General features: G+C 29.6%; 1 protein-coding gene across 1 annotated transcript in view; it reads left to right on the top strand.

The window, feature by feature from the left end:
• The window catches only part of LOC113377210 (glutamate decarboxylase), a 59,247-nt gene that overhangs the window by 29,070 nt on the left and 10,775 nt on the right, over positions 1 to 19,402 (top strand). The window contains exons 3-9 of the mRNA XM_026617440.1: positions 678 to 787; positions 1,117 to 1,243; positions 15,519 to 15,716; positions 15,789 to 15,907; positions 15,979 to 16,119; positions 16,181 to 16,291; positions 16,628 to 16,695. Coding sequence (XP_026473225.1) covers positions 678 to 787; positions 1,117 to 1,243; positions 15,519 to 15,716; positions 15,789 to 15,907; positions 15,979 to 16,119; positions 16,181 to 16,291; positions 16,628 to 16,695 — 874 coding nt within the window. The remainder of the gene's footprint in view (positions 1 to 677; positions 788 to 1,116; positions 1,244 to 15,518; positions 15,717 to 15,788; positions 15,908 to 15,978; positions 16,120 to 16,180; positions 16,292 to 16,627; positions 16,696 to 19,402) is intronic.

The raw sequence follows: 19,402 nt of genomic DNA, 5'->3' as shown, positions 1-19,402 counted from the left end.
ACCATACCTTATTGCGTAACATAGTTACTTAACTTCCACGAGAAAAATGTAACCTAAACCTTAATCCTCATTAAGGAAGCTTAAAGTCTAAACCTCTATAGTCCTAGGGTAAGATAAAGTACAACGACCACACAAACGATGCCATCGAGGTCCTGGAAAGGACATACGAAAAGATGATTCGGGTTTAAAGGAGCTGATGCAAATTTATTACAGTACATCGATAATGGATTGGATATCGTACCAACACAAGTTTCTTAGTAATTTTTGAAATCAGTATCTCAGAAAATAAAATAATTGATATAAACTCATATTTACACTCAGGCGATCGTACCATGATATACATGAACCTAAAGATAAAATTTTGTCCTTACAATATACTTGTATTACTAATAAAGTGCCAGATATGCTATATATCATTTGAATTGATTTATTATGTCACTTAATATTAACTAAACCAAGCGGAATTGTATATCATACAAAATGAGAAGAAAAATGATAATAACAGGATATGCATACTTTCAATAACCATTCTTATCTATATTTCTGAATAATTATAATTTATCAAAAATTCTACTTATTTGTGTTTCTGAACATACTGAATAATAGTTCAGTGCTATAGAGATTAATAGTTTTCTATTGTTGAAATTATAAATTTTACATTTTTTTGTATTTTTCAGATCTTTTGCCTTACAAAGAATCCGCTGGACCGCAGACCAAAGAGTTTTTGCAAAAAGTAATCGATGTTCTTATGGATTTCGTTCGTGCAACGAACGATCGAAATGAAAAGGTAAAAGTACACAAAATTAAAAATTATTACAGTAGCATCCCGTTAAAACAATCATGCTTGATACGACTTTTTGCATAATACGCCATTTGTCACCGGTTATTGCAATTTGAAACCAATTGTCCCTATCCCGTATAATAAGCTTTTCAGTCTTGACGGGGTTTCCCATTTTCACCTGGGTTACTTGATTCACCAATTTTCGGCCTAACCTTCATTACAATTCAACTTCAAAATATGCTAAAGTATCGTATTTTTAAATGAACCAAGTTTTCCTTAAATTGCTAAAAACAGAGGGCTAAAATTAACTGATTTTTGTTTTAAATATATTACAGGTGCTTGATTTCCACCATCCAGAAGAGATGTTCCGGATCTTGGACCTGGACATACCGGAAAAAGGATTGCCATTGCAACAATTGATCAAGGACTGTGAAACAACGCTCAAGTACCAAGTGAAAACAGGTAAAAATTTCATTCAAGTCTATATATATATATATATATATATATATATATATATATTAATTATATATTATTTCAAAATTGAGCAATTTTGAAAGAGCTAATTTTTACGAGATCAATTACGAACAATTAATCAATTTTTTAGGATTTTCAAATCGGTCTCTAATCGGTGACCCCCCTAATGTGTTTCTAATGATCGCATTAATTTCAGGCGACAAATATTCGACACCGCATAATGCATATTACAAGAATAGGCCATAATTAATCTAATAAATTAGCATATATTTCGTAAGGTCGCATGTTGTTGACAGTGACGAGTAGGGTGCATATAATGGATTTCAGAGGACCGAACCGGGAAAGGGAATCATATAGTATAGGTTAAGGGCATAGTAATAATATACATATGGTAAAGATAACGCTTGAAGACAGGTCCAACGATTGAAAGCATCTTTGAATTACATACTTAGGCATAGTAAAAATATTTATATGAAACTTAACATTTTGTAAACAATTTTGTTTTTTTGTAAACAATAAAGCTTATTTTCAAATATATGAATAGATCGCATAAATTTTCAACTTCTTGGGTAAAATAAAAAAAAATTAAACAATGCGGATAGTTTTTGTCATTTGAGTGTCTTGCAAAAAAAATTGTAATGTTTTTTTTCGTCACAAATTAAAACTTAATAGTCCTATGAGCTGTTGGATGCGCCTTACGCACGTCGATTTTTATAAGAAATTAAAATTTATATATGATGAAATCAACATTCGCTATTTATTTCAATTTTTATTACATATTACACCAATTACTGTTTGAAAATTTTAATTGAACTTATTTGTCATACTCAATTTTCTGTGTCTCTATTTGTAGATTTTCATATTATTAATATTATATATTTTACATTTATTATATTGTTATTAATAATGTTAAGAACTAATCGTTTGCAAAATTGCAAATTTATTTGCAACTGAAACCGAATTTGAAAAATGACAATAACTATTAGCTGTTTATCTAAACTTTTACTACATATTTTATATATCTACCTTTAAGAAATTTCTTTTCCTAATTCTATTTCGGCTTCAGAGACCAGATTTATGTTAAAGATTTTATCAATACATGTATCTGAATTTCTTTTTAATTTTATACTAGAATTCATCGTAAGATTGTGAAATTGTTGTTGTATATTTAAAAAATCCTTGTTACATATTACACAGATTTCTATTGCGCCTTTCAGAACAACAATCCCATAGGTTGCACATTTTTGCACCGGTTGGGCTATCTATATTTGATATACTTTTATTATTAGAATTTTCCTAATACTGATAATATAATAGAAAATAAATAATAAGCAGTACTGCCTTAGGACAGGTCCGTAAACTGAGTCAACTCGATTCCTACCCTGCTCTAGGTAATAAGATAGTTTTTAAGAAATTTTTCCTCATTCTGTACGCAAAACTTGAACCGTGAACATCAAACAAATAAATACTATTAATAACTAAACCAACTTATTTAATCTACTTATTTTTAAAGGTCTGATATAACCATTCTAATAATAAATTATATCTGGTTCTTCGGGGTGGTAAAGTGTCCGTGTGTAGTCATTTTTAATTGATTTTTTTGAATAAATATTGTGCCGGGCGCTTACAAATTGTCTGAGAGATTTTCCATTTCCATTTCACACCGCAGTGCCCGAAAATGGACTATTTTCAATAGAAAACATATTTTTGATCTATATTTTCAAGTAAAAATGGGCATTGATTGATACTTTATGATGTCGGATTGTCCAGAGCGGGGTTCGAACTCACGAACCAGTATACTCGAATCCGTGAGCTTAACGATTACACCACGGAACACATATGATATATAGTACCATGATATATAGCACCATGATATATTATACCATAGAACCCAGAACACCCATAATGATATACATATGCACACTGACGATATCTAAGAATTATATTGAAATTTAATAATATGCAAAAAATATATTCTTGTAACAAGTAAAGATCGTTTATCGTATTTCGGTGTGTAAAATAAAATTATACTTATATTACACTTTTTTTATTCGCAAAGGTAGATATAATAAAGTTAATTGATCATATAGATCTATTTGTTGAAAAATAATATATTAATTAAAAAAGACGTATGTAACTTTATTTTAATACGTGATTAAATTGCAAAAATGTTCAACATGTTGAACAAATAATGATTTAAATAACGCGATTCGCTTCTGTCGTTGCCCGCATTCGAGCGCCTGTCTACCAAACAATCAGGCGACGCAAGACCCAGTCAAGAATCACTGAGGCGCAATTAATAGCCCATTCGGAATCACTAAAGCCCCCGGTGGCATCGGGAGCGCGCGCTTTTTGGCCTGAGCTGCATATAGTGAGAGCTCTTAAGGGATAATACTCGTTAGAAAAATAGTACAAATATTCAGAAGATACAACAGAAACCTCTAACTATCTGTGAACCGAAAATCGAATCTGTGCAATATGCAACAGTAAAACAGTAAAACAGTTAAAAGCCATAGTAGAAATTTGTCCACAATGGTTTAAATGTATAATCTCTGAAATCTAGAATGGAAATCTTTGACAAATGCTATATAAAACAATGTTAAATAAAATTCTGAAATAAAATATAGAACTTTATAAACAACTAGAGAAATTTTCAGATACACAAAAGAAATATCTGAAATATGAATAAAAATGTGTAACCTCTGAAAGAGGCAATAGAAACTCCTAAAATACGAAGTGATATACAACAAATTACAAAATATATGATTAATTAATTATATAAATAAATATGCAATTTTCACAAACATATGATGTATTGCACTGAAATAAACAAGAGAAAAACACAAATTTCTTAATGATACTCTTTAAAATATAGTACTAGTGGAAAAAATGAATCAATTAAAAATGAAAAAAAAAATACTGGAACGTGCAGCTGTAAACACTGAACTGTGTAATAAAATTTTTGATAAAAATAGAAAATATTACTTCATCTATTTAATCACAAGTATCACGAATATAACTAATTAATGAGTCCAAATTAGTTTTGTAATTATTAATAGTTTATATTACTATAATAGTATATATACTATATTTTGCCATTTTTAATCCCTCTCGATCAGGTTATTTAAACAGCTATTTTAAATTTTGATTACACATTTATTTAATGATTTTATAACAAATCTATATAAATACGAAATTGTTTTGGTTATCACTTAATCTATAGAAAAAACCTTTTATTGTTTCAAACTGTAGCAATACTAGTCGGCCTTGATCATAAATCATAAAAACAATAAAATGTCATGACACTTTTGTCTTATACTACCTTTTGCCAATTTTATTCCCCATTCAGGTTATTTAACCAGCTATTTTAAATTACGAATTACAAATTACAAATTTATTTATTGATTATAGAAAAAACCTATATAAATACAAAAATAGTGTTGGTTATAACTAAATCTACAGAAAAAACTTTTATTCTTTCAAATTGTAGCAATTCGAGTCAGCCTTGATCATAAATCATAAAAACAATAGATTGTCATGACATACCGACTTTTGTAAATGATCGATTATAATACAGTTTTTTACTTTTGTTAAACAATTTATTTTTATTAAATAAATTTCTTCAAACTAAATCACAATCAGAATATAAACAAATAAAACCTTATGATTTTTCTCTATTATTATATAGCAGTTATAAAGTAAGGGTAGCTACTACTAAACTGTTGTGATTATACTTCTTTACTACCTATATATAATAGTCTATAAAAATTATAGACTATTATATATTATATAAATTATTGAAGCAATTATATTGGTTGACCTGCCAATATTCGATGCATTTTTACTATTAGCATTTTTCTAATAGTGATGATGCAGTAATGCAAAGAAATGGCTATCTTTACCTGGAAATATATTTCCAAAAAATAACGAATATTATTACTGCTTGACATCAAGCCGTTCGAAGGGTTATCAAACCTGCACCAATCTGGTTGGAAAGCACGACTTCTAACCACTAACCCACAGAAAAGCCCATTTATGAATATAACAAATAAATATTGAAAAAAATGTTGTATAACCAATAGTTGTAAAAAATAATTTCCCAAGCTCTTCCATTAAAACGCAATGCAGTTTCGAATTTCTGGCGATGAGTTCGCATTGTATTGCCTGGCACCGTGTTGGATTTAGCCTTCAATCAATCGAGGAATTACGACACCGTTCGATGGTCCGAACAATCCGGAAATAAAGAAACATTCACGGACCAAACGGGAAAACTGAAGTATTTCCGTCGATATGAGAATTGAATGATCTTTGGACTGTAATAACGTAGCGTAAATAGAAATTGAGTGAGGTCATTCAAAGAGATCGCGGATTATGGTATTTACAGGATGACAGAAATAATGAATGAGGTTACTCTATTAGATATCCATCGGAGCTTTATGTGGTAAAATCCACGTCCAAAGATAAATATCTGACAAATAACTACACAATTATTTTCAATTACTTTCGGTAACAAGGATTTAATTTTATGGGCCTAAAGCGCCACCCAATGTTCGCCGGCGATGATCTTAATGCATTTATACTTACATCAGACTAATGCATGATCAAAAGCGCGGGAGCGTGGTTTCGATGGAAGTTTTAATCCGTGAGATAAACATTTGCCGCTGCAAATCCTGAAAGGAATTTCTGCGCCCAGACCAGTTCCCGCCTTTTGTGTAGTCAGCCAACCGCGTTGTAAAATTTGACGATAAAAATTTTAAAGTCGATGGTAAAGGATTTTGGTTATTCAGTCAAAGTTGAAAAATATGTAAATATTTTTTATGTTATTGCTAAAGTGGCAAGATCAATAAGTAGTAACATTTCAAATTGTTAAAGCTTAGCACAAGTACAAAAATAAAAAACATTCCACTCCATTCATGATTTTCGCTCAAATTTAAATAAATATCGACTTAATAGTATGTGTTTGGCAGCAACAAAGTGCTTTCTGTGAGTCCCATGTTATGGGGAGGGAAAGAATGCCAAGTGCTGTAATCAAAATCCGGTGTTATTTTCCGATTCGGCGGACTAATCTGACAGCCCGCGCATTGCCCTACGACTACGACCCTTAAACTTTGTGGAAGCAGGATAGTGAATACTTCAAATTGTTAATTGAATAAATTAAACTTTTATAATTTGCAATAAAAAGCGGTCATAAATTTTTCTTATTACCTTAACACTGTGAAATTACCTTAAGAAAATATAGATTAGATTAAAATACAATATATAAATAAATAATTATTTGAAAAAAATCTATAATTTTAATAATAAACAAAATTGTATACGCCAAACAATACTATGATGATAATACTATAGGGTAAAGCGCAGCTTAAAGGTCTGCGAGTAAAAAGGTCCACAACCAATATCTCAAATAGAAGTAAAGTTAAATTTTTTTAACAACAATATTTGGAAACAGAGGGAAAAGATGTATAACCAGCCATCAACTTGATTCTTACGACGTTGCTATCAGAAGATAAACGGCAATGTTGAAAAATCCATAACAAAAGTATTTTCTTTTGTTTTTAGTTTTTTGGATTGTGAGCACTGTTGTTTAGTTTACGAGACCTTAATATCATTTTTAAGTTTGTTGTTTTAAATTGTTTTATAAGAAGTATTAATATTTTAAGTTAGATTCAACAGATTTTTATATTATCTATAGAAGCTTAAACACTGGGTGGGGTAAAAAGAACCAACTGATCCGTTGTCCTGGCAAAGGTGTTAAAAAATAGTAAATAAAAATGTAAATTAAGTTTAAAAAAGCAATTTTACAAGAGAAGTTAAATAAATAGTTATTCCAACTCTGCTGATAATTATTTCTGACGAAATACCAGATCAAGGTTATATACAGTGTAACAGTTATTATAACAGTTATTACTGTTTGATTAATGTAGCTATTATTTCGTAAAATCCAATTCAAATTAAAAATGAAGCATTGGACCTGTTTGACTCCTAGCTGTATCATTTTACCCAGGAGTAAGAAGAACCAGATGACAATTTCTTAAAAAACAGCAAAAATTTAGTAAACTTATTTAACTACTACTTATTGGAAAAATTGATATATAAACAATTCGAAGCCCATATGTAAACAATTGCACGTGAGTGTAATAAAAAGGACCACACCTGAGTCTTTCAGCTGGTAAAGTAATGTAAATTAAGTTAAAAGAAAGCTATTTTACAACAGATAAATTAGATAAACAGTTATTCCAATTATGTTCATGATTATTTCTGACAAAATACCAGATCAAGGTTATATACAGTGTATTTCCGTAAAAATGTACCCCTGAGATTTATATTTTGCACTACTCGAATAATGTAGTTATTATTTCGTAAAATCCCTTTAAAATTAAAAATAAAACATTGTATCTGTTTGACCACTAACTATTTCATTTAAACCTGGGGTAAAAAGAACCAGATGACAAATTTTTCAAAAACAGCATAAAAACACCTTTCTCCAATCATGTGTTAGCTGGGAGTTTTACTGAACATAGTCAGATAGTCGTTTGTTTGATAAGTGTTATTTGTTTTGCTATAATTGTTTTCGCCCTGCACTATCCTATAGAGAGTGAATCTATAATTTTCAAGTGTGTATCAATTAACTAATTAAGTATATTTGAATAATATTTTATTGACTTTGGTTAAGTGAATTGTTACTATCCATAATTAAGCATATTTTACAATAATTAATCTATATAATGTGCTATATAACAATTATATAATAGAGTGTACAGATTCACATAATTGAATTAATTAATAAATAATTTAGTTTTGCTATCAATTAACTAATTAAGTATATTTGAATAACATTTCATTGACGATAAACTAGATAACAATAAATGATAAATTGAATCACATTTACATATAGCTACAAATATTTGTAGCTTTAAAAGTTAATTAGAAAGAGTGCTAAAATTAGTATCTTAGTCATTAATGACAGGAACGAGTAAAATATATTTAATTCGATCAATTGTTTGAAGTCTGAATTAAAAATTCATAAATCCTTTAGTTTCAACTATTTACAAACATTGTAAGTAGTATATAAACATCGCATTCGAATTCCCCGTCGTACAGCTGTTGAACAAATAGCACATATATAGAGAACATCGGATTTCGAGTCTGCCGTAATGCGGCCCCCTTTTGCTCGGCGACGTGACGTGACGTAAGCTCGGACTTAATGTGTCGGAATAAGCTCGCCCGAACGTCGGAGATTTTTGAGTGAGTTTCCGTCAGTCCCATCTGACGTCTCTGTCCCGATTACAAGTCGGGTCCGTTTGTATTAATCAGACGAATATAATATAACATAATGCCCGCGAATAAAAAATACAGAATATCAGATTGCGTGGACCGACGGACTGCAATCGGAGTGATGTAGGTAACAGATTTGAAAAAGAAATATACGTAATATATAAGGTAGGACGGGGCACAAAAGTCCAATTTGACTTTGAGCAATTATTTTGTGAAAACCAAACCAATTGTATCACGACAAATAACACATTTCAAACTAACAACTATCTGACTCCCAGTTAATTCATCATTGTAGAAATGCGCTTTTTTGCTTTTTCTTCAAAAGTTTGTCACCCGGTCCTTTTTAACCCATATGCAGTAAATTACATCACAATAAATGTCACTGTATAACAACTATCTGACTATGTTCAGTAAAACTCCTAAATAATTCATAATTGTAGACAGGGCCGGTCCTGGGGTCCTCAGCGCCCGCATGCAAGATTTGTTCTAGCGCCCCCTCCCCCCAATAATTTTAACTGTTTTACCATTTACTAATAAAATTATATAAGTATTTACGTAAAATTTTTAAATTGATTTTTAATTATTCTGGATTTAGTACACAAAAAATAAGATATAATCTAAAAGCGTATAAAATACATTGATTTTAATTTTATTTAAAAAATCGAAGTGATTTGCGGATTGACCATAATCAAATATTTTACATTTTCAAGTATTTCTAACATATGTGTAATATTAATATTTGGGTTTTGAAACATTTCACTTATTTCATTTTTAAACATAACACTCGTTTTTCATGTTGGATTTTTAATTTTTACTTTATTTTTTTCATTATTTACAATATCTAAAATTGCATAGTAAACTTCTTCGTATTGATATTGTGTATTGTAAGGACCGAATTGTATTCATATTTACTTTCCCATCTGATTCAGAACATCAGATTGTTGTTTTAAAGTTAAAATTTTAACGTATTTTAAAAGATGCAAAGAAATTACATATTCCCTGAACTACTTATATTGAAAACAAAGCACAATTACATTTGTATCTATATTATTTCTGCTTAGTTAATAATTAAATTTAGTATGAACACCACTAGGTATATAAAAGCTCACGATTTCTGTTTCTAAGTACATTTTGCTTACATTTCTCATATTTGCTCCATTCCCATAAACCTAACCACGCATGTCTTCAACGTTCAAAGTTTATCAGATGCGAAACATTTTCAACAAAAACTAAAGTTACTATTCAGTTTCTCGGTCTTAATAAGCCATTTTCTAAGCACTGACTTCTCATTCTCCATTTTTGTCTATTATAATTTGTATCTATTTTTTAACAAGTTCCGTTCAAACTAATTAAGCTCGCAATTTTTCGTCAATAATGCCCAATAATTTAAAATATCGCAGGTTAGCGCTTATGGAATTGAACACTAGATAATTTCTTTTTAGATTTCACATTAACTTCAAACAAAGAAAAATTTAATAAGTGCATTTAATAACAAGCAGAACAATAATTTACTAATTTGCAGAGTGATGAATTGTTTCTACTGATATCACAGTGCAAACTGAACATGCTTTTTGTGTCTCCGTATTCATAGAAATTAGATTGTTTATTATAACCTATTAAGTATTCTAGATTTTATATTTAAAAAAATGTGAATAATATATTATAAATTTCATTTCCGAATCTCGTTTTGGCGCCCCCTAAGGCGTGCGCCCGCATTTTTTGCATGCATCGCATGCAAGGCAGGACCGGCCCTGATTGTAGAAATGTGTTTTTGCTTCGATTTTTTCAAAAATTTGTCACCCGGTCCTTTTTACCTCGTAAGCAGGTTAAAATGGGACGGCCAGGGGGCAAAATAGTATAATGTCTTATTTTTTAATTTTCAAAAAATTTTATGAAATAATAGCTACATTATCCAACGAATGCAGAATATAAATTTTATGGGTCCATTTTTTACAGATACAGTAATTTGTGCATTTTTTACAGACACGGTAAATAACCTTGATCTGGTATTACGTCAAAATATTCATCAATAGAGTTGGAATAACTATTTATTTAATTTATCTCTTGAAGAATTGCTTTTTTACTAAATTCAACGGTTTTTTACTTAATTTACATTTTTATTTGCTATTTTTCATTTTTTACACTTTTTCCAGAGGTTAAGTTGGCCCATTTACTCCACCCAGGCATAAGCTTTAAAGCTACACAGGTTTATAAAAAAACGGTTGAATCTAACTTAAAATTAACAATACTCTTATAAAACAATTAAATAACGTATACTTAAAAATTATATTGAAGTCTCGTAAACTAAACAACAGTGCTCACAACCTAAAAAACTAACGACGAAAGAAAATACTTTTGTTATAGATTTTCAAACATTGCCATTTATCTCCCGACAGCAAGTAATAAAGTAAAAGTTTTACATATATAAATATAAAAAATACTGAATTTTTGTAATTACAATATGGTAAAAAATATTAATAATTTATCAGTAGTTTTTTTTTTGTATAAATGAGTGGAACATATATTAATTATATGAATATGAATGCACTACACTAATTATAAACGTTTCGAGACCATGATTAAATTGTTACCATCCATAATTAAACATATTTTACAATAATTAATTTACATTATGAGCTATATAATATTTATATAGTAGAGTTAATTAATTAAGCAATTAATTAAGCGATAATAACACTGAAACATATTATCAGTATTATGAATTATTTAGAAAATATTGCATCTATAAAATTATTTCAAAAAAATTTTTGATAAGAAAAAACAGCTCGCATAATTAACAAAAGAAACAAACTGTTTCTGGAAAACTATATACATCGATTATAATTGTGTACAGGTAGTCTGTAGAATATAATGATTATTGTGTCAGGTAGTCAGTAGAATATAATGATTAAAATTATTGATTTCGTCACTAGTTTTCAAAAACAGCTTTCTTTTTCTATCAAATTATACTCGAATAGAAAAGAATTCCAAGAATTACAAGCAAGCTAGATGGAAAAAAATTACTAAAGCTGTATGAAAACCTGATTATAAAAATTACATAAATATGCTATAATTAATTCACAAAATTTAATCAATCAAATAATATATATTGAGCTATCATTCCTTCTAAATGAGTTCTTTATCAACTTTTTTTTTAATCAACGCATCTTAACTTTAATATTAAGAACCTGATCAGTTTTGGAACATGTGTGCAAAATGATGAATTTAAATTTGCATAACCGGGAATTATTTTATATAAAATATTTTTATAAAATATATGTATAATGTTGTATTGATTTAAATTAGTTCTGGCATTTCGATGTTATCTCATATCATTTTTAATATTAAATTACCATTTAGCGCACAAATAATGGGATTTTAACTTATTATCATGATATATTGATTCATTGATGTGCCGACAAGTGACTTTCACGGTTCGTTGACATATATATACAGATACCTTAAACATAATAAGTTTATGTTAACAATGAAGTAATCACAGCTGTATGGAACCCTTCGGAATATAATATATTTTCCCCTATAATATTATGGTGGCTTTAAATTAATATGATTCTATAGATGATTCGAGGGTCGAGAGATGTACCTTTGCATAAGAAAAATAATACATTTATTTTTTGAATGAAGTTGAATGAAATTAAATTTTAAATTTGATTGAAATAAACTTATCAACTAAAATTCTGAGAAATTATATATTTTGCTCATAGTTTTAGAGAAATTCATATACACAATAGGACTCATAGAACAAATCCTTATTTACTAATGAAAAAATTATTTTGATATTAGAAAAATTATTATTATTATTGCTATTAGAAAAATTATTATGCTATATTTGCCATCTCCAAAAGCCATGTATTTAATAAATATCATCACAATAGGGCTCAATGGACAAATTCTGATTGCTATTCATAAAAAAAGAAAAAAATTATAGAATTTTTTAAGTTAGTAGTGGAAACTGTGCCACTTTTTTTTTTTGGTCAGCATTAATTTTGTTAATTTACCAGTTAGAGCTGGAAGAAAAAAAAAATTAATGTGAACATTTGTTTGTTTGAAAATATTGAAATACTATTCTTAAATACGATGGATTAGTGATAAAATCAAATCTGCTGTATATATGCTGTAGACAATACAAGTGCCATAATTATTTTGCAACTTTTATAACTTCCCGTAGGGTGAGTTATAGTAATGGGAAAAAAAATCAAAAATGAATTTTTTTGCATATCTTCACGTTTCAGAAGTTTCTGAACATTTTCAGAACAGAAACGGAGATACAGAGCAAAGAGTGCAGAAAATAAAAATCGAGTTTTTGAGAGAACGGAGTATCCGATTTGAATGATCTAAAAAAACATTCAATTTATAATGATTGGGAGAAGAGGTGATTGGTTTTTGGCAAAGGCAGGTCCAGCCATTTCGAAGATATCGAGCTAAATGTACAAAAAAAATGCAGTTTTTGAGAACTAAGCATCCGATTTGAATGATTCAAAAAAAAATTCTGCTTGTTTTGATAAAATAATTGCTTTTCGAAAAAGAATTGTTTCAAATTTTTTTGCATACCTCAAATAATTCAGATTTTATTTTTAATTCTGGCTAAAATTCTAAAGCTCACTTATATACTTTAAATAAATAATTTTAACTTTGCAATTCAGTTTATATAATTCTTATAAATATTAGACAATATTACAGTATTTATAATAATCTATATGAAAACATTTAATATTCCTCGAATATTTCATTACGGTACGGGCAATTAAGTTCCAGCAATTTGTTAAGGCACGATGCCATGCACCACTAGTTATGTGATAATTTTGTCGCCAAAGCTGCATCACAATCTGGGTGCTGGAAAATATCATATTCTAAAAAAATATTTAATACATCAAATTCAACCGTTCACATTTAGATCAACCAGGCTAATCGCCTCTTTACCCTAGAATTGTCTACTGTAATAAATTCACAATCAGATTACGATGAATATTAAATTCATATCAGCATCTGCACTGGATTGTCACATGTTTAAACCCTTCTTCCTCTGGATCGTGATCACACAAGAAGACACAGGCTTCGGCCTCCCAAACAAACAAACAAACAAACGATACCCGGAAAGTCGAGAATCAGATCGTGGGGTGCGCACTTTTCACGTAGGATACGCGTGTCCTGGCACGCGTCCTAGATTAGATTAGGTGCACAATTATTATCCTATTGAAAGAGCTCGAAGTGTACATGGAATATTAAAACATTCTGTGGCCCGTGAACGGCGATATTTACGATCAGGATTTCCCAAGTTCGAAATCAAAAAGCTTTTGTAGTGCTTGCTATACATTGCAATTTTGGAGAAAATTAAATTACAAGATGGTATCGAACTTATGTGGAATAGAATAAAAAAAATCAAGTACATATAGATAGTACTCAGAAGCATTTTTAGAGCTATTAAAAACCCAATGCATATTGTTCACGCCAAAACAAAGCACTCATAATATGACAGTATAAACAAAAGAAAAATCATTCTAAATTCACTATCGAAAAACAATGTTATTAATTAAACAATTTTTTTGAATTTGCATATTATAAAACATATTTATAATTGTATAAAAATACAATCGTAATTAACATTCCAATTGAAAGTGTTTTATAACAAGCATAACTGGGTCCTTCAAAGAAATCATACAAAGAAACACATATGTTATTTCGTTTAACTGGCCTTTACCTATATTTTTGGGCTATTTTCATTAAAAAACTGGTCGCAGAATACTAACGACAATCATTAAATATACTCTATATATACTGTAGTTGCATTTTCATATTAGAACAGTATATTTTTGTAAATATAATCAAATGATTCAAGAATTTTGTGATTCCGCATGAATTGATTATATTGTTAATCAAATTTTTTTAATAAAATGCCCAGGATTATATTTTGGGCAATGCTCAGAAACGTGTGGAGCAAATCATAATTAATACCTATTCTAATTGGAAGAGTATTGATTAATTCAATGAATTTTATCTAATTCGCAAAATGACTGAAAACAAAAACCGGCCTGTCATTTATATTGTCTACTACTTAAGCTTTTATATCTCAAGTAAAAATCGATTTCCGTGGGCATTGCTGCAACTTACATGTATATCTAATATATACAGTCCGCTCATAAAAAATCGACCGTTGGGTTGCCCTCTTGAGTAAATACTAGGTTACGGTATGAAACACAGGTATTTTTGATTTTTTAGCATCTTCTTCTAAATTAAATATTATCTTAATCATCAATCATACTACATATAGTACTACTTTGTCGCGCAGAATTATTTTAATTTTCTAAAAAGCCTGAAATTATCAAAAACAAGAGCCAATTATATAGCTCTTGGTAATCTTTAAATTTCTTGCTATTTCTTAAATCAAGTTAGGTCTTAGGTTAGGTCACCAATTATGCTACGTATGGTACTACTTTGTCGTCCAGAATTATTTTAATTTTCTTTAAAAATCCTGAAATTATAAAAACAAAAGCCTATTATATAGCTCTTGGTAATCTTTGAATTTCTTGCTATTTCCTAAATAGAGTTAGGTCTTATAAGTAGATGAACAAGACGTTTAGTATTGATATAGGGCATAACATAATTAGGGTTATAAGCAGAGTACCCAAACGTTTTTTTTTTTTTTTGAAACACACAAAAATTATTTGAAATATCTAAATAGAAATTCATAGATAATTTATAATATTTAACAATATAAGGAAAAGAACGATAATATTAATACAAAATATTTGAAGAAAACTAATATGGAAGAGTTACATCGGTAGATCCTCAATTGGTGCATCCTGTTTTATAGCTCGGCAGCTTAAGATTTAGAGATATCGGGAGATATTATTGAAATAATATTTTTTACAATTTCATCAAGCAATTTGTTTCTTCTTCAAAACAAAAATTTTTACTTGAATCTGTTTCTTCCTTATCAATAGAAGTAATTTTCTTCTCCTTTTATTAGGCCATCCAAGATTTTTCAATCAACTATCATGCGGTTTGGACTTGGTGTCTATGGCAGGCGAATGGCTGACGGCCACTGCTAATACAAACATGTTCACGTACGAAATTGCACCCGTGTTCATTCTCATGGAAAGAGTTGTATTGACGCATATGCGAGAACTGATCGGCTGGAACGGTGGAGATTCCATCCTTGCTCCTGGTACATCATAATAAAATATTTGCATAATGCCCCCAACATTGAAAATCATCTAACAAAAGACTAATATTCTAGGTGGATCCATCTCCAACTTATATGCATTTCTGGCTGCACGCCATAAAATGTTTCCTGGTTATAAAGAAAAAGGTTCATCCGTTATTCCAGGGGAATTGGTTATGTTTACATCAGACCAGGTAAGTTGATACATTCTCAAACAACAAATTATACTAATAGTTCAGTATGACAAGATTTGACTTCTTTATAGAGCCATTATTCTGTAAAATCTTGTGCTTCTGTTGGCGGTCTTGGAACTGATAACTGCGTCATGGTGCCTTCTGACTTGAATGGCAAAATGGTACCTCGCGAGCTGGAAAGACTCATTATAGAAAGAAAATCCAAAGGACAGGTAATAACATATTTATCACAAACGAAGTGCGACAGTATTTTATCTATGTTTATATTTTCAGATTCCATTTTTCGTTACTGCAACTGCTGGCACGACGGTCCTTGGAGCTTTTGACCCTATTAACGAAATCGCAGATATTTGCGAAAAATACAACTGTTGGTTACACGTAGATGTGAGTATAAATCACACTTTTACTTTTATTTTCAGAGATTATATTTGGTCTTGTGTAAACAGATAAATACCATAGCCAAAAAAAGTTCCTCAAGATACTCAAATCACTTTTTGTGGTTAAAGTTTTCATTAATTAGATATCATTTTGTGACTCCATCAATTTTGTCGTTTTCTGGCTTTGCATTTTTCCTCATACACAAAGTATTAATGAAATATATACGTTGCTTGATAGCTTTTATTTACTATTTTAAATATAAATTTTAAATTCAGAATTCTGTATTCCTCTATATGTCAAAGTTTCTGCCCTTTCGATATACCATATAATTATAAATTTTAGGCTGCCTGGGGTGGCGGTTTACTGTTGTCAAAGAAATACAGACATCCAAGATTATCTGGCATAGAAAGGTAATTGTAATTTTTAATTTAGAACATTTATGTTGTTTATGTTTTTTGTTGTGAGTTTATTAATGCACGATTCACCAAGACTATTTCTTCTGTGCAATAAGAACTTTTTTGAAGAAATCCCCAAGAACAAGATTCGTTAATTTAACCCCTTGTAGAGTAGGTCTTTCATACTTCCTACTTCCTACAGCATCTGTCGGTTCTCATTGTGAACAGGTCTGACATGAGTTTGATTTCAATAGTCTCACCCTTCAATCAAATGGGAAATATACAGAATCAGACTATTCTATTGGTTTCGATTAAGGATATTTCAACATTACTTTATCCCATTTGAATATCTATTAGTTCTCGTAGGCTTGTTGATGGACATTCAATAAAATTTTGAACAAATTTGTAACAAATTATAGGTGCTTGAATTCCTCAGAATTATTTACGAAACAACATTCCTATGTTGTTCAAAATAACGTCGCGCAAAGTTTGTACTAATAATTAAATTAGCTAAAAATATCATCGATATAAATATTTAAAAGTATATTGAATAGTGTTTTTTGCCAAATAAAACAAAACAAAAGCATTTATACTAAGGTGACCATACGTTCTGGTTTGACCAGGAGAGTCCCGGATTTCCACCTTGTGTCCCGTGTTTATCTGAAAACAATATTTGTCCCGGATTTAGATCTTTTGTCCCGGATAATCCCGGGTTTTCGAAAAATGTAGGTTTAAATTGAAACTTTGCAATGACTTGATAATGAAATTACAATTATCCATTAAATATTATTTATACAATGTAATTATATATACAATGTTATAATTGAGAAAATTATGATTAATAATTTCAAACTTTCATTTTCAATTTTACGAAAATTAGCAAGAATTATGAAATCTAACTTTTTGAGCGCCTTGCACAAATGTTAATTTTTACTAATTGTAAGAGTTAATACTTACTAAGAAAATTGAGCAAAATTTATACAAAAAATATTATATATTTAAAACCAAAAAAATATAAGATACAATGGAATATTAAACCCATACTAAAAATTATTTTTATTAAAAATCATTGGTTCATTAAAAAAAATATTTTTATTATATCCTTATTGTATTTGTTACTGTAAATCATATTTAGGATAATTAACATTTTCAACGATTTTGGTATAAAAAATATGGTCATCTTATTAATACCCTCCTCTGTTGTTAACACTGGATCAATATTTATACAGTCCGAGTTCAAACCCGCTTTTCTGATACCCTGACATCAAGCAGTATTGGCATCAGTTTTTCCTTGAAAATATGGACCTGAATATATTTCCAAGTCAAAATAGTCTTTCGAGCATTGATGCAATATCTCAATTAGAAAGAGCGACCATTAGGTAACATTCTAATGGCGTTCAAATGTAAAAATAATCATATATCTCAATCAGTGAAAATCAACATTTTTTGCCATAAATTATTCCATGGTATTTTCTTTCTAGTAGAACATTTTCAACCATATGCCAGAAGAAATGAAATTATTGCTTGTAGACTTCATACTTTATAAAGCAAAAATATATTTTAATCGCGAGTTTTTTTCTCCAATGATTTGTTTCTAATATTCCTCAGAAATGATCAGCGCATGCCGTGATTATTAAAAATCGAGTGATTTCCATTCAGATGGCTGAATTGATTCAGCTGAAATCATAACAGCCAGAACATGTAATATTGAAAGTACAATGAAGTCGAGAGGCCGCAGATGTTTATACCGTAATACCTGTTATTTACGACGGAGAAGTTGAGTGAACTGAATGCCAAAGTCGGCATTAGTGTCACATACCCCGCGTTGACTAATAACATAATTTTGCCGACGCGTCGCGTGTCCTTTCAATGTGTAATTAATTATGGCTTTAATTGAAATTCATCATTAATTATATTTTGGTTAAAATCCCTCTGATTTTTTGCAAACTGCCAAAGCCCATTAAAGACCATTAGTGAAATTTAGAAAGGAAAAGTGAATTTGACAAAAAAAACTTTCAGTCATTGTTGAAAGTCACTGTACAATTTGGGCAGTGTACAATTTTTTGTAATAACTTAAGTTTTATGCGATATATTTTGTAATTAGTGGTGTAATAAGATCGTAGACTAGTTCGCACTAGACCCGGATTCGATCCCAACTTCGGCTAGCTCGGTATCAAGCAGTAGGTTATCTAGATTCCACTTGAGGCTATAGACTTCAAATATAATATTATATGAAAATCGCGTTTCGTGGGCATTTCTGCAACGTACAAACACTAACACTATTAGATGTTCTAAACCTAATATTAGAGAGCTTGTCCATAAAAATGTCTTTATTCAATTTCACTTTGGCTGTGCTTGCAACGCTTTTATTAATATTTTGATTTAATTTGTTTTCGCTAATTAGGCGGATTCAATTAAAAATCAATATTTTAACAACTTAATGATAATTGTATTAGACATAGATATTTTTGATACACATTTTTGTTTTTGTATAGAAAGTCATAGCACATTTAATATAAATTAGAGTTAATTTGCTCCAAATATAGTATATATACCGCACATAAAAAAGAAGAGTGGTCGGCCGCTGAGTTGCCATGTTTAAAAATAAGCTATGAACATGTAGTTCTAATCGTCCTTGATAAAATAGTATTTCGAAGCAAGTACTTGATAACTTAAAAAAAGTTTTAAAATTTTTATGGTAAAAGTGCATCTGCCTAAAAAA

The sequence above is a fragment of the Ctenocephalides felis genome, unplaced genomic scaffold (assembly GCF_003426905.1).
Source record: "Ctenocephalides felis isolate EL2017-DRISC unplaced genomic scaffold, ASM342690v1 CF-g0.4_SCAFFOLD_01886, whole genome shotgun sequence".
Lineage (NCBI taxonomy): Eukaryota > Metazoa > Arthropoda > Insecta > Siphonaptera > Pulicidae > Ctenocephalides > Ctenocephalides felis.
The sequence above is the reverse complement of the archived record's forward strand: the minus strand, read 5'-3'. Positions and strand labels throughout refer to the sequence as shown.